Genomic DNA, 16,923 nt, shown 5'->3' with positions numbered 1-16,923 from the left:
TCCTGCCTAGAATACAGCACTATGATATACCAGTGAATACTTAATGTGACTGTGTTTAAGCCTCTGGAGTTGACGGACTCGCCGGTGCATCCAAATCACATGACCGATTTAAGATGACATAGCAGCAAGACGCAGCCTCGCTGAGACTTCGTTTCAACTTGTGTCTAAAGTGCAAACTTCAATTTGTGTTGATAGGCCAAGTAAAACCAGACTTATGATAAATAATTTACGCCATGCTTTTTCCTGAATACTGTTGTCACGTTTGGTGCGTGTTTGGTGCACGAAGAAACGGTAAAACACGACGCCCCCTTTCCTATTGGTGGTGTTTTTTGGGTGATTTTAGGTCCAATGTGTATGTCAGAATGAAAAAAATAACTGTAAAGTCACACAGGTGAGGTTGTGCTGGAAAAAAGACGCTAAACAAGGCAAGGTAAACAGTTTTTAAGGTGAAATTTAAAGGTACAATCCAAAGTAGTCAAAAAAGGCCAATTATACCCTTGACCCCGAAGAGTTGAAGACATTGAACATTGCGTAAAATAGTCAAAGAATCTGTATCAGGACGTGTGTCGATAAATGCACATGTAATGCCAGTGAGAAGTAGACCGAATGTTGGGCTGTATGTAGCACATGAACTAAAATTAGTTTGACACCCCTGCCCTAAAAGGTTAGGACCTTCTGGTCTAAAATATTGCCAAATTGCTGATATTTTGCTTACGTCTAACATTACGCAATTTACAGGGAATCAATTCTTCTTCACTACTCTGAAACAGTAGCTGCCAGTGGCTGCACAGCACAACTTGCCGTGTAGGGTACTGTTTTGGAGCAGCAAAGAATTGATTTACGGGAAAGCAGCTGTTTTATACAGGTGTGAAACACTATTAAATTTCATTAATAAATCCAGTGGTATTATATCAGTGCATTGACTTAGATATTCTCCGATACCCGATCCAGGATTTCACACAGCATCGGAGGCCTTTCTGACACCAGTATCTGAGTAACTCAGGCAAAAAACAGGAATAACAGACCTTGTTCCGGAGTGTCCAACACTTTAATACAGAAAATTACAAACACATATTAGTTAACTTTTCTTACAATGTCTCAAATTAACCTACTAAACACAACAAATGTAAAACATATTACAGTTAAAACATCTATACACAGGCAAATGTACACAATATAAAACACATATATACACTCTTTTAATATATTATTATATAAAGATTTGTGTTTTTTTTGTTTTTTACCTTTAAAACTGGAAGCCAAACAGCTTGAAGAGGGAGTGTTTCACAGAAGAAGATGAGTGTTGAATATCACACTGACACATCATATATTATGGATAGGTAGTTTTTACATACAGTTGTTGGATCCTGTGTATTTAGCATGCCAGATTTATGAGATAACAGTTGGTATAGACAAAGAAATAACACTTGAGTACACGTAACTTGCTGTTAGAACCGTTAAGTGCTGCTGATATGACTGGATTATACAGGATCTAGAAGCCACGTTGCTCTGCAGACGAGCAGCGTACATACAGTATGGAGTTACACGTGCAGCTTCATACGTGATGGAGTGTTTGGAGGTTGTGCACGATGACTTTTCTATTTACAAAAAAACTCAATGCTGTTTAGCTGCCGTGACATCAGCACACACAATTATGAGTTTTAAAAGATATTGTAAACCAATTAACAGCGAGCATATAGAAACAACGTTATACTGTTGGACCCTAAACCACATGTCTGTTTCCAAATGATGATGTGACCCATGTATGAATCCACAGAAGATGTGAAATGGGAGGAAATACCATCCTTTATAAGTGTGAAATCCTTCAAATAACAAAAACGGAAAAAGATCACAACATTCACAAATTGCAAAAAAATTCACAAAGAAAAAATACAAATATATATGTCTGAGCTCTCGTCACTCTTTCCTCAAGCTGGTAATGCTTCCATGTTCTGTTTGTCTCCATGTTTCTCTTTTTTAAATCATTTATATTTATTTATTTTTTTACAAAAGCAGCAGAATGAGGAGCAGGAGTGAGAGCAGGGAGGTGTTAGCTGCTGCAGCTGCAGCCGCCATGTGAGACGCCCCTCGGTTGTAAAGACGTGGAGTCCTCGGGGAGTTCTGCTTCAGTTTACTGGGCGGCAGCGCTTTTAAATCCTCCAGAGCGCCGTAGGCTGCCATGGAGAATTCAGGGTCTCCTGTGGTCAGCAAGTCAAACACGCAGGACTGAAAGTACACGTCCTCCACCTGCAGAGTCTCTCTACACTTGGCCGTGGCCCGCTCCACTGTGTAGACCTGGTGAGGAGGCCGCAGAGGACCCAGCTCTGTGTTGGTGCCCTGCAGGCGGGGCTGCTGGCTCTGACGGCCCAGCGTGTGCTCCTTGATGAGCTCGTTGCGTGGGCAGCCGTGCAGGCAGAGCTGCAGACCGCCATTGTCCTCCGAAAAGTCCAAGGTGTCCTCTGGCATGCGGATGGCAAAGGTCAGGTAGCTGCCTACACGCCTGACGATGATGGAAGTGCCGATGTAACGGGCTTGTATCTTCACCTGCCGGCCCACCCCGGAGCCGCCGCGTTCCACGATGGTCAGGCTGCCGCTCTCGCCACCGCTGCGAGTCCCATCCTGAAAGGCCAGTGGCAGATCCTCTGTGGTGGCCTGGTACACCTTCTGATCTGTGCAGCCCTGGAAAGACTTGAAGATCACTGTGATCTAAAATAAGAAGAAAACATAAGATAAGCATTCATTTTGTATCAATATTGATTATCCTTCCATACACAGTGCAAAACATCTTTGCTTAAATGTGGTTCTAACTACAAAATGTTGCCCAAATTTATCTTGAATAAGATCAGTACCCATTATAGCCACAAGGTGGCAGCAGGAAACCAAACATTTTAACCGCTGTGGAGGGTGTTGATGGGCCACACTGGTCTTTTTACAGAGTGACAGTGATTGCTGTCAGTGGTCTTCTGGATTGTTACCACCCAAAGAGAAAACTGCTAAAATAAACCACATTTACAATCACTGTGTGGTCTTCACTGCCACCTTTCCCTTCTTACCTAAAACAAATTACTAAAACCGAGGGCAATAACTCCACCACTCTTCCCCGAGTGTTGGCTCAAACAACATGGTTTCATAACAGCCTCAAAGCCCCATGCATCTTCCAACACTTTTCCTACACTGGCACGAGCGCTCGCTCAGTGACTGACTGTGATTTGTATTCCAGCTGAGCTTTGAAAAATTGGGGCCTAACCTCTGTTTCTTCAAAGTATCTTGACAAAGCGGTGGCTGTGGTTACGTTTACACTTAACGGGGATACCGTATTTGATGGATGATTTCCTGTCTTAAGTCTGGCAGTTGCAAACAACTCCAAAAGCACGATGGGGGCATGCAGGTGCTGGCACAGATGCACCCACACTACAGGTCTGCATTAGGCTGCACAGCCAGAACACAATGCAAATGCCTTTCAGGCATGAAATCTCTGAAATCCCTCGCCTAATGTTACAGTTATTGTTCTGTATGGTTAGTTTTTAAGCAGGGTGATATAAATTGGCAAGTGTAAGGAAGGTCAGTGACATTATCTGACTGTGGGAAGCAAAATTATTTACTATTTAAGCACACGATTCACATAAAAGCAACTTAATTAACCTATTTTTAATGGACACAATGGTGAGCCTATACCAGCATGACTTTCAGCACCACACAAAGATAGACCTGATAAAAGCTTTACCAATTTAAAAACATTCAGACCATGACAAACCAGCCTATTTCATTAGCAGAATCAAAAAACCCTCACTGCTGTCCAATTATTCCCTTATTTTTCCACATTATTCCATATTTACACAAAAAGCACCCAGTTAATTATTTGACCAGAGGGGTGAAAAAACATTCCAGATCGTAACGGTGGAGGAAAATGTTTGAGTGAGCGTTAATCACTACCATATGACCACCCATGTGTTAAAGGTAGAGCGCTCAAGCATGTCTGTGATTCAACACCGCTGAAGGACTCCCCTCCTCTCTTTTCCCTCATAGATCTGAAGGAGCTCCAAGACAAGAGGAATGCTGGAGGCTCGAGAGGCACCGTGGAATGACGATTAACTTCACATGTTGATACTTTATGGCAATACTTGAGCGAGCAAGCCAGCGCTCAGAAACAGCCTGCGCATATTGGCCATTAGTTTCAAACTTAGAACCAGAGTGTTCGTTTTTAATATCGTCGTGGGTCGTTGTCGTGAGAAAGGCGCTGCTCCCTCCCTGAGGGGTTGTAAAATAAATCTGAGGAGCCGTGATTTTGTTTATTTTTGCCAGATTTCGCTTTAATCTTTTCTTCCTCCAGCGCAATCTTGGAGGAGATTTAGCTGTTCAGGCCTTTAAAATGTGTTCAAATGACATAATGTAAGAGAAGCAAATTAAAACTTAGGGACGTATGCAAAATGTGAGAGGGTTTGCAAGCAGACTTTGCTTCATTTTAAGGGGTTACATGCCAAAAAAAGTTAGGAACCACTGCTCTAAAGTAGGGCTGCAACCAACTTTTATTTTTATTATTGATTCATCTGCCAATTCTTGATTTCACTCAATTAATCGTTGGTCTATAAAATGCTTAAGAGAGTTCTTAAGAGTCTTCACTTGAGCTGAAGATTTGGAGTTAAGTGTTACATATGAAAAAGACAAGCAGCAAATCCTCACATTTAAGAATGTGAAACCAGACAATATTTGGCATTAATGCTTGAAAAAATTACTGACATCATCAGTCAATGATCAAAATAGTTGTCTCTTAATTTTCTATCGATCAACTAATCGAGCTGTACTGTCCAGCTGTACTCGTCATCCATCCTCACCTTGCTGGTTGCCGTAGCGCTGGAGCCCAGGACAACAGGCACGTTGGTCACCTGCACCGACAGGAAGCGGTTGTCAATCAGTGGCCACGCCCCTTCCACCTTGCAGGTCTGAAACTCATCTCGGAAAGTCCGTAGGTGCGGGTCTCCGAATAATCCACAGTGGGCGTATTTCTTCTGCTGACCGCCCAAGCCCGACACAAGCACCCGGTTCTCATAGTCGCACAGCTCCGACACGGCTGGGCGAGATGTGCTGGGGACCTTGGCGGAGGAGGTGGGCCCATCGCTGGAGCAGTTATGCTGAGAGAATAACTCCTTAATGCGGAAGACGGCCGAGTGGTAGACCAGGTCGCCCCTGCAGCTGCGTGCCTGCCGGCGGGTGCACAGAGCGTAGGCCCGCAAGGCGATGCAGTAGTCCACATCCATAGCCACGTCCTCCTGCAGACCACTAGAGGGTGAGGTAGAAGCCACATACTCTGCATTGCAGCGCTGGATTCGACACTGCTGGCAGTGAGCTGGAAGACAAAAACAATGAGCGTCAACATTTTGTACTGCAATGTCATATCGCATCACAATTACTGTGAATATGTTTGCTTCTTATTTTCAACAGTGACCTCTCTGCAGAAATGTTGCTGACTGGATCTTTCAATCCCAACAAAAAACTGCTTTCTCCTAATCTTTAAATCCATCTGACATTTACAGATACATTACCTCAGCACAGTGCATGAGGCAGCAGAGTCAAAACTTTTCCACTATCAAGTTTAGCTCAATCAGGAGAGCCATTAAAACCCAAATGCGTGAGCTCACGAGGCCATGATCCCACACTGTGCTCCAGAGTCAGTCAAATCTTATTTCCCCCAACTAGCCCTCACAGAAATAGCATGTAGCCTCACTGTAGGAGGAAACCAACCTGTGTTAGTTTGCCTCAGGGTGTTGAATGTGGTTTGGCTGTTGCCGAGGTAATTAAAGTCCATTAAGCTACACTGCATGGCACAGCAGGGCTCGGTGTACGGGGGCAGCTAACTTCAAGAGGATCACAAGAGGAGCGTCACAAAGAGTCACACTTGTTCAGCAAGTCGGGACCCAAACTGGGAGCTCGAGGGTGGACGGTGTGGGCTGCGGAGCTCAGCGTGTAATATTTGGGTGGTGTCGCCTGATTCTGGGGCTTCCTGAGCTTCCTAAGTTATGACTCACAAGCGGACATTTATTATCAAGGAAAACAAAGAGCTACAACTATTTCTGTGGGAAGTCAAAGCGTGGATATTCATCAAGCTCATTTCAGTGTTGTCTCATCATATGCTGACTGACTCCTGCTGCGTTATGGATTGAGTTTCCACTTCAGATCAGCATCAGCCAGCATCCACAACACATACATCACTTATACTGTGAAAAAACCAGGATCAGTTGCGACACACTGCTCCTCTACAGCTACAGAACACTCGCTTTACTCCAAAGCTCCATCTAATCTCCCACCAGCGTGGACAAAGACAACAAGATAAGCAGGAAGATTTCACACCAGTGCACATGAATATTTTTGCACCGTTTCTTCCCTTTCACATGCGTCTGATGCGCTGAAGGGGGGCATGACAGATGATTAATGCATCTCACAGTCGCCGCACTTCAACACAAGCTCTGATAAAAAACCGAGATGGAGTGCGAGAGGTCAAGTTGGAGGCATTCTGCATCCCTCCTCTGAATTCCAACAGGCCTAGCCCGTCTCGTTGCGAGGTCACCCGAGTCCGCTGTGATTGACATTTTCTGACAATCGCTGCCCACACAGCCATCAACAACCGTGCATCTCCCTAAAGGGTCTTTATGCTCCGGCACTTAGTAAGCTACCAACAAGCGTGAGGACCATGTGGGACATTTGAGAAGAGAGAAAGGGACAAGCAAAGTGACCACACAAACAGTTCATGTATTAGTATATTAGTAGAATTGTGCTAGAGCTAGAAACAAGGACGTTGTTTTGTAACTGTGTGGGCCTCATGTTAAGGTTGCAGACTAACGAGACTCAATATTTTCACGAACATAGTGCCTCACCAGGTCATAAAGTGTACAAAAACATGTCTCAAAACAATTTCAGATCATATTAAATGTTACTTTTTCTAACCTACAAATATACTGGGACATTTCACACATTTAACAAATAACCTACATTACCATCTGAATGTGTTCAAGCAACTATTTTGTGCATATTTCAACCATAACACCACGCTATAAAAACTTTTTTAGGATAACCAGAGTGGCCTCCAGGGGTCTTTAGATATGACTGTGACAACATGAAGCTGATGTTGTTTTCTGTCACTTGGGAATCTTAAAAATGCCTGACAACTTTTAAAAGATGTGATTTTAGATATTAGCACAGTACTTACATTAAACATTTCCATATTGAAATGATACACTGATATTTGTCAGTAGATTATATTGCACATGTTGCCAGGTGACGTTTGCATTTTAACTTAATTTTAAAAAGGATATAAACAGCACTGATTCACTGATTGAGAATAGTCTTTACTCATGCACAACTTTATCTTACATCTCTAACACCTGAAAACAGTGAAAATGGCATCAAATGTGAGTCTCAATTGTGTCATGAACAAAACATTGGAAACTCATTAGGAGCTGGGCACACAAATTAAATAATTAAACTTCAAAATTCAAACAAAACATGCTCTTGAGTTTGATTTTCTGATCTCTAACTGCGACTACAAGGAGCGACCAACACGTTCAGAGGCCAAAAAGTTGGACCCCCATGCATGGTAGCTAACAAAGTTAATAAATGAAGCATGAATAGGGGAAAATACTATGATCCACTTTGCTTTAACTGTAACCCAAAACAGTCGAAACTATGTGTAACAGTCACACTCGTGTTTTTAATAGTGACAGTGGCTGTTTTGTGTCCGATTAGCGTTGTTTTCTGGTTAAAAAACAAGCTCCGTGGTTTTCTGTTGGTTTGACTGCGGGTGCTGCTGCTGGACGCCAGAGGCTAGCCTGCTATGCTAACAGAGAGCTAAGCCGTTAACTCCGCAAAACTTGGATAAACCGTTAAAACAGCGATGTTTGTGTGCTTGTAAAACGCGATAGCTAATCGGAAATTGGTGATAAGTTGTTTGGTGTACGTGTTTTGGTGGGAATTGATGGAAATGTGCTCAAAAAGACGTCCGTAAAGTGAGTTAACTCGTGCTGCTCGGCTAGCTGCGATACAAGTGGCTGGAGGCTGGGGTAACGTTACTCCGCAGCAACAGGACATTACTTTGTCCCCGCAGTGGACGGGATACTTGGAAACAACAGCGACTTTGCTTCGTGTTAAAGCACCAAAACACTAAAAACTTAAGTTAGTAGGTGTGAGAGGGGGTTAAAGTAGCTGGAAAGTTTGAGTTCAGCCGCACAACGAGAGTTAAAAGTTAACTTTTTCCATCTCCATTGCGGAGAGCGGGACTGAGCTTCGCATGCAGCAGAGGAGTGGAGGAGCACGGATTGGAAAAACACACAGCAACACTTACCTGGTCGAAACAGCAGCGAAAGTAAAACCATCGTCAACGTTACACAGTCCCAAAGCTGCCGCTTAGCCGTGATTTGTGGTCCGCTTCTCCCCATACCAATCCATTCAGTTAGAATGGAGTTCCTCGACTGCTTCTCATCGACGCTGCGGCTGAGGGAAATCAGACAAAAATTCGTCTTCCTTCGCAGCGTTGTCATTCAAAAGGGGCCCCTGTCTTCAGGGCGGCTCTACAGGGGAGGGGTCTAGAGTGTAGACGGGGCCCAGAGGTGATTGCTGGCCAATGAAACACTAATTATTCACTAACCACTTGATATTTACATGTAGTGGCAATTACTGAGGATGAGGACAGTGGAAAAAAGTGCCTCCAACAACAGAGGGGGCGGTGTGAAATTATAATTACCCTGATTATAATTGGAGAATCACAGGGTGCTGTGGTTATAATGGCATTACACCTACCTGTTATCTGTGTGTACAATATAGTCATGCTAAGGTTATAACTTGGAGCCATGCAGAAGTTTTCTCATCATCTGGGCTGTGTTGGAGGGGCTGGGGACAGGTGGGGGGACTTTACACACATATTTTGGGATTGTCCACAAATCCTAGACTAGTGGAAGAAGATTCAGAGAGAAATCATAAAGTTTGTGGGTACTGACTTCATCTTAGACCCAGAATTGTTCATTCTGGGTATCACACAAACAGATGAAGATAAAAAGGATACTGCTACTATTATACTATAACAGCCTCCTGACTAATGCGGAATTTATACTTCTGCATTGAATCGACGCCATAGCTACAGCATAGGCTCTGCAGTGACGTGGAGCCTACGCCGTAGCCTGACATGCACCTCCCAAGAAATGTAAAGCAGGATTTATAGCTGTTCGGCAGACCCCACGCACGTCGTCTACGCCATTGTGAGCATTTATACATGTGTGGTGGTGTGTCTGTGTCACTCTGCAGTTACACCTCCAAAACACTAGTTGGCAACGGGGTTTCTGTGAACTGCTGTAAAGTTTAGTTGATTCAAAACACACATTAAACACACATTAAGTATGGTTTAATAGAGACAATTTCAAACACAAGTACACAAATTGGCGTCACTTTAACTCGCAGCATTCACTTTTCACATTTAACCACAAATACAACATGCTAATGTTATTAGCGCAAGCCTATGGCATTTTACATTCTATAAATTAGCCTAGCAGAGAAATTAGCCTACATGTCACGGCGACGCAGACTTCCTGTCTATTTTTGTAAGCTGAAACCGTTTCCCTCAGTGGAAACAATTTCACAGATAAGAAACAATAAATTTTGAAGACAGTAAAGCCTCCACAAAAATAGCATTTTAAGACTTGTGTGTGATTTAGTCTGGCTTCATATGAGTAGCGGAAATAAATGCTAGTCGCTAGGCTAATTTATACAATGTAAAATGCAATAGGCTTGTGCTAATAACGTTAGCATGTTATATTTGTTTGGAAAATGTATTAGTATAAGACAGTTGTTTTGTCACTGAACCTTGTGAGTTGTAATGGAGCCAAATTATGTGCTGTTACCTTTGTTAAATGTTGCTGTTGTCCCTGGTTTTATATGAGAAGAGGAAAAGGGTGCTAGCTGCTAGACTAATTTATACAATGTAAAATGCTATAGGCTTGTGCTAATAACATTAGCATGTTGTATTTGTGGGGAAAATGTGTCCAGATAAAGACAAGTGTTTGTCTGTGAATACTGCGAGTCAGAAGCTGCTTTGTGTACTTGTCTTTTTGTCTCTATTAAGTCAAGTTTAATGTGTGTTTAATGTGTGTTTTGAATCAACTAAAATTTACAGCACTTCACAGAAACCCTGCTGCCAACTAGTGCTGTGGAGGTGTAACTGCAGAGTATGCAAGTATAAATGCTCACAACGGTGTATGCATGCGTAGAGTCTGCCGCACAACTATAAATCCCGCTTAAGGCCGCAGCCCCCCAGCATGGCCCAGTGTAGAGATAGGGTAAAAAGTGTATTTATTATGGGAAAGACCACAGCAAGATTACAGCAATTACATATTTGTATATTTCCTGTGCTCCTTTTATGCATGGATTTGGTGCCGATATACAAGGGGTACTATGGGAAATTATGTCACTTGTGTAGATGTTTTTACTGTTGTTGAATGAGAGCATGAGAAAACCTAAAACAGGGTTAAGTATGTAAATTTTAATGTAAACATCTTCTTCATTTTGTGTTTTATGTTGTGTGTTTTGTCTTTGTGTTGTATGTTGAATAACTCTCATGCAGAGCTCAACAGATGAGCAAAAATTAAATCTCTTTGCACTACAAAGCACTGAGGGACAACTGTCCTGTGTGACCCCCCCCTCCTCCTCCTCCTCCTCCTCCTCCTCCTGAGGACAAATGTTAGTGTGTTTTCAGCTTTTAGCAGGATTCTCCCACCTGTTGTTTTCTCACTGCAGATTAAGTGCTTAAATAACAGAGTCTGATTGACAGTAGTGTGGGCAAACTAACAGGTTACTGTAAAACTTCAATTAAAAGCCTAGTCCCAGTTTAACTTCCGTGATGGTGTAGTGCCAGCCAAATGTTTGTCAATGTTGGTGTGCCGACCTGCTCTGCTTTAATACGAAATCTTATATATCAATATACTGTAAAACCTAAACTAATAGCCCGGGCTATTATTTGCTTAAATCACTGAAATCATAAATGAATGATTCATAACTGATACATTATCTGAAGCCTTTTTATACAATATACATACTTGTTTAAATAAACCACAAGTCACCTGACTTGGACTCGACTCTCCAGTCACACACGTGGACTCTAGACTCAACTTGACGAAATCCAAAATACTTGTGACTCAGCTTAGACTCTGACATCAGTAACTTGTGGCTTCACTTGGACTTGAGTCATCAAAAAATGACACTAAAGATAATTTCATCTAAGGTCAGCAAAAAACAAATGCCGTTTTTTCGAAATTACAGCCAGAGATGCAACAACTTCTAACTTTGTTTGACATTTTAAGTTGCACAAAGCACAGTAAGCTGAGGCTAATATTAACATAGTTAGGGAGCTAATGCTAAGCTAACATTAGCTTGACAGCTAAGTAACTTTTTCATAAACTTATTTTAACAAATAATACATGTTTTAAAAAGCATTCATGATTTAAAAAAATGGAATTACATTTGATGAAGGGTGCATGACAACTTTTTTAGGACACGAAACTCAAAGTTTAGGAGTTGGGACTAGTCTTTCTTGACTTGTGACTTGACTCTTGACTTGTCTGTCTTGATTTGAGACTTGTGTGCACAAACCTGAGACTTACTTGTGACTCTGTTGCTTAGTTTATCTTGTATATATTTTCAAAGTAGAACTTGATAAATGCGTAACAGGTGCATTATTTTAAAGGTAGAATTTGAATTATCCTCACATTAATGATGACAGAATAATGACTGAAGGTAAGGAGAAATACATGGTAATATAACTTGTAACTTTTATTCTTTACAGTGATGAGCTTTTACATTAGAGGTGAATAAATGCCTTCTTTAGTCATTTCCTTGGTGACAAAGTGATGTTTTATCTGCTCAAAGACATGGATACTGTCTGTTTTTGTCACTTAACAAAACTGAGAGAAAACACTCTGCCTCAATTATTTTCTCCCACCAAATCTCAGCGCACTATTCATGTTTCCATTACATTTTCAGTTAGCAACTTGCATGTTACTCTTTTCCTTTTGTGGCCAACTTTCCATCTCTCTCACCTCCTTCAACGACACTCCTTCTTTCATTTGCACAGCTGCTGTGAGGCCGAACCATCTGCAAGGCACACACACTCACCAGCTTTCAGCCCCTTTTTCCTGAGGCACACTCTGCGGTTTTTGTGCCATGCAAATAAAGAAATTTAATGCAGTGACCAATTACTGAATAAAATATTGGTATTAAGAAAATCAACAGTCGCACCTTGTGCAATTTCTAGAATGAGAATAAAAAGTTAAAGCTTTGTTTTGGTGCAGCTGGAACATTTGGCTTGTAGCTGTGGGTCTCCCTCTGCGCCTCCCTCCTGACTTTATGAGAGAGAAGTGAACCCAGACAGTTATTGGATCACTGGTTTTTCTATACACATGCAGGCTCCTCCGGCCACACAATTGTGTGATTCAGGTGGCCTGTCAGTCTTGTGAAAGGTCTTCACAGGCCCATGTTGATGTGGGGCTGATATATATAGTGGAGGGGGAAACGAAGACAGCTCAACCCAAGTGGAACGCTTGGATTGTTCTGAGCTGCCAGAAGGGCCTCTGTCACACTGGGTCCACTGTGCCAAGTTTAACCCCCCAGAGGGCTCTATCTTACTCTGTTTGTTCAGCTAATTTTGGAGGCTTGGTTGGTTGATCTGCTTTATGGCTGTGCTTTATGGTCACATTTTAAATCCTATCAAACAGGTTACACTCCCTATTCCCCGTGACAACTTGGACACGGGGCAGTGATGCCGTGAAGGAGGGAGATCTATTGATGGTGTGGGTGTACTGTACAGCAAATTAGAATGAATTCCTGCAGGGCATGCCTCACCTGTTACAGTGTTTGTCCGCGGAAGCGAGTGGTGACATTTCCTGCAGAAGAAAACACAATATTTACTTAAATCTTTAACATCTGTAGACGAGAACATGCTCAGTTTTAGTGATAGAAATAATCAATCTGCATGCCTAATGTGTGTTACATGAAGATAAAAGACAACCAAATCAAAGCCGTAGTTTCACTCAGTGAGCTGCTGTCTACTAAATGAGCTGAGGTTCCACACTGCGGGACTGATGACCACTGAAGCAAACAGTTAATTGATCCAGGTGGACGGTAAGGATGAATTCAGCACATGAAAGAAACCCCGAGACCGCCTGTCAGGCTTGATGGGCGGAGAAAGACCTCTTTCTTCCCGTGTTTCCTTATGAGCGTATTGCATTGCATGACCCAGCAATATGAACATATACTAACTCTAAAACAAGTCAGACAGAGGGATACAGAGAGTGGGTGTGCTACAGGGGCGTATATCAGGTAAAAACAAGGCTGGTATATTTCTCCTGCTGACAGTGGATCGCTTGTTCTGTTACAATAGGAGAAAAGAAAGAGGCAGTTTTTGTCGACCAAAGTGGACAAACGTTAAGAATATGTGACAGAAAGCAAGAACAGAGCACCTAAAGGCAGAGCGACTTAGTGATAGAAAATGTTGAAGCGAAAGAGAGTGAGAAAGAAAGAATGGGAGAAAGGGGGGAAGGGAGAAGGAAGGGGGAGAAAAAAGAGGGAGTGAGGGATTGGGTTTCCTCTGACTGTGTGTCTGGGCAGCTCCACATGTTCCTCATTAAGGTCCTCACACTGTGGGACCAGCTCCACACCGGGATGCTTGTTTTTGTTATTAGGCCCAACGTGCTGTGGTCTGGTGGAAGCCCGAAAAACAGGGCTAGTCCGGGACCATCTCCTCGGCTTGCTGTCCTCAAACCGAGGAAAAAATAACTGCAGTGACCTCATGTATCTACACTGCAACATGGTGGGCATACAGCGCTCTTTTGAAACCTAGGAATAATGAGCTTATTCATACATGACCCTCGGAAATTTATGGTCAGGTCTAATCTGATAAAGAATCTGCACTGCACTTTTTAAACGTGTAAATACAAAGCTGCTTAATTGCACAACCCTGAGCCATCTGTTCTCTCTGCCTATCGGCAGAAGCTGTCAACAATTTAGTTTCTCCGGAAATGCAATGTTTACAAAATAAAAAAAAAAGTACAGTTGCAGGAAATGGTTGATGTGTCATGCTTCTGATTTTTGTTCAATTTCATGCCCATCTAGATTCGCCAACTGAGACATGTATCATGTTTCTTCTAGGGGCTGATAACATCAGAGATTGGGATCAGAAGTAGCACGCGCCCTCTGTAGCCTCCGCTAGCACCACACGGTTGCAATATAAGAGACAAGCTTATTGAATTTTAAACAGGAACCAGAGCAAATTGACTGTTTTTTTTTTGCTGAGGGCCCCTGTCTGAAATGAAGTGGCCTATAGCGCAGCTGCGACAGAGAGTGAGAGGGAGATGGAGAGAGATGCAGAGAGCAAGTGTGTCTGGTTCAGGCCTCTCGCTGTTAGAGGGGATCTGTTATCTCAGCAGAGATAAGGGAAACTGTGGTGTGAGTGTATACGGGGCAGCGCTGATAGCATCTCCACTCAAGGATCCCACTTACGGAACCCTGATTGATAGCTGACAGCACACACAGGGGGGCTTTTGGAGTGTTTTTGTAGGTACCCCTCAATAGGTATCCATGCAGGCATCTGTTTACTGAGTTTCTTTGGATCTTTGTCTCTAAGTAAACAGGAATTATCACACTTGCATGTCATCTGAGAAGAAAGTCTGCCAGTCGGGGCTCTGCACTGCCTGAAATCTGAACTTCTGAGTGTAAGGGAGGATAGATTTTATTCACTGTTTTCAATATAAAATAATTTCTTTCCAACTCTGATTTTCTGTTTGGTCTTAACTAAACTCATCTCCTCTTCCTCCTTCCTTTCTCACAGAACAAATGTTGACACAGCGTCAAGCCCCATGCTCATGAATAGACAGTCAACTGACAGGTAACCCTAGCTCCAGGGTCGCGGGGTCATCCCGGCTTGATGAGGGATGATGGGTAAAATAAATGGAGAGCAGCACACAGAGGGACCTCTGATGTCCTCAGCCTAAAGGGAGAGAGTTCAGAACCATTTGACCTCTGACCCAAACCCTGCATATGTGTTTGTGTGTGTTTTGAGGTATAAACCTCTCCTCAATCTCGAATCCTCCAGTATTTTTCTGCTTTTTTTTTTTTTTTTAACCCGGGAGAGTGTTTTTGTCCAAACTAATAAATCAAATAGCAAAAACAGTTCAATGTATGGCTTCACTGAGCAGCCCGTGGAGCTTATTCCAATGCATAGCTTTGTTTGAACATGCCTCGTCTTATTCTTTTCATGACGACACACCCACGCTTCGAGTCACCTGGGCCATGATGCATTATGGAAACAGGCAACAAATTGCTTTGTAACAACCTATGACAGCTCTCTTTGCTCCCAGAAAACTGACATGTTAGTAATACCTCTGCGCCAGCCAGCTCAGGGATGAATATTTTCATCCCATCATTTTTCAGCTTTCAGTTTGAGCATCGGTGTGAAAGCATGCCTGTACTATGCAGAAAATGTGCTCTCGTTTAGACTGTACTTTGTGATTTAAATGTTAATTTACCATAAAATAAAGCCTGCTATTGTGTTTGCTAGTGCTCAAGAACACCTTAAATTACAAAACGACATATGAAACAACCCAAGGAATTCACAGGTTTCTTTTTCCGTCTTTTATGTTGGATAAATACATCTCAAGCAGGTGGTGAATATTTCAGGGAACTCTCCTTCTTCTCAGTAGATTTGACATGTAAAGAATCACGCAATTGGATTTTCAAGTCCCTTCTCAAATCTTAAGCCTGATGAGTGGCGTCTTAAAAGCTGGTTTAGCCTTTTCTGCTGTGTACTCTCAAGCGTTTGCCCTTAACACCTGGCGGCTCGAGCCTTAATCTGCAGATGCATTCGTGATAGAGCGTGTCCTTCAGTTAGGCTGCAACAGTTGGTATTGTTTCTGCCCCGGCTCACCCTGAACCAGGAATAGATGGATAGACAATAACTCATGAGTGTATAATTTTAGCCATTCTGATCCACCAGATTTTAGCCAAGAAGGCATTCAGAGAATGTTCCCCGCTGCTTGAGTTGATTTAAGGCAGTGAAACATGGAGGAACATGGCAAGGGTGTCCACTTCTACCAATCAAGTATGATTGACTCGCTGCCATGTACTCTGAGCGCAGATCTGTTAGGTGGAGAAAAGTCCACACGAAGTGCTGGGAAATTGATATGGGCTGTTTTTTTCCCTCTCTTTGCTTTTCAGCAGATGTTTCTCACATTCACATTTTTTTAAAGAAAAAGCCAGGCCTTATATGGTTATATGGGATCATGCATGCCACGCGCTATAGATTCAAACAACCCATCACCTGCTATGTTTGTACTGATCAGTTGCTGTTATTAACACTCCAGTTTGTTAGTTAATTACAATGTTAGATCTTAATTTTAGAGGCATTTCAAAGCAAAAGTCACATTCAAACCAGTGCAACAGTGTTTCTATCAACATCTTTTTATCACGGTGAGATCTTGATTAGCATCTTCAGGCATGTCTGAATCTGAGGATATTGTGAGTAACGCCAGAGAGGAGAAAAAAGACACTTACCTCAGATCAGTGTGTTTGTGGTATACGCTGTGTTGTGAATTGGAGCACTGCTCTAACTGGAGTTTGAATTAGCAGACAGCGTTAACCCTCGTTCCCCCTACAACCTCAGCTGGCCAACTAAGAACTCGGGCAGCCACGGGGACAGATAGCCATTTGAATCAAGGCACATGACAACAGCTGTCTGTTTCAAGAATCGGCACTTTGATTAGAGTAGGATGGTAGTGAGCGATGTGGCCTAATTCCCACATATCTGGGTAGGGCACTTCTGAGAATAGAGAGAAAAAAAAAGAATGGAAAAAAGATTGAAGCGCAATCACATGCAGGCATATTCAGAAACATGCACAC

General features: G+C 42.6%; 1 protein-coding gene across 2 annotated transcripts; it reads right to left on the bottom strand.

The window, feature by feature from the left end:
- Nucleotides 1-1,033: 1,033 nt before the first annotated feature.
- rgmd (RGM domain family, member D) lies at nucleotides 1,034-16,662 on the bottom strand. 2 transcript variants are annotated; one of them, XM_078168651.1, is made up of 5 exons: nucleotides 16,579-16,662; nucleotides 12,874-12,914; nucleotides 8,333-8,481; nucleotides 4,833-5,344; nucleotides 1,034-2,706 (listed from the first exon to the last, which is right to left on the bottom strand). In XM_078168651.1, exons 2-5 carry the CDS (start codon nucleotides 12,909-12,911, stop codon nucleotides 2,005-2,007), a joined length of 1,401 nt encoding a protein of 466 aa, XP_078024777.1. In that variant the 5' UTR covers nucleotides 12,912-12,914; nucleotides 16,579-16,662; the 3' UTR covers nucleotides 1,034-2,004. The 2 variants fall into 2 exon arrangements, with proteins under 2 accessions (XP_078024777.1, XP_033478665.1); XM_033622774.2 differs by lacking the exons at nucleotides 12,874-12,914; nucleotides 16,579-16,662 and having other exon boundaries at nucleotides 8,333-8,666.
- Between the last annotated feature and the right edge of the window lie 261 nt (nucleotides 16,663-16,923).

The sequence above is a fragment of the Epinephelus lanceolatus genome, chromosome 6 (genome assembly GCF_041903045.1).
Source record: "Epinephelus lanceolatus isolate andai-2023 chromosome 6, ASM4190304v1, whole genome shotgun sequence".
Lineage (NCBI taxonomy): Eukaryota > Metazoa > Chordata > Actinopteri > Perciformes > Serranidae > Epinephelus > Epinephelus lanceolatus.
The sequence above is the reverse complement of the archived record's forward strand: the minus strand, read 5'-3'. Positions and strand labels throughout refer to the sequence as shown.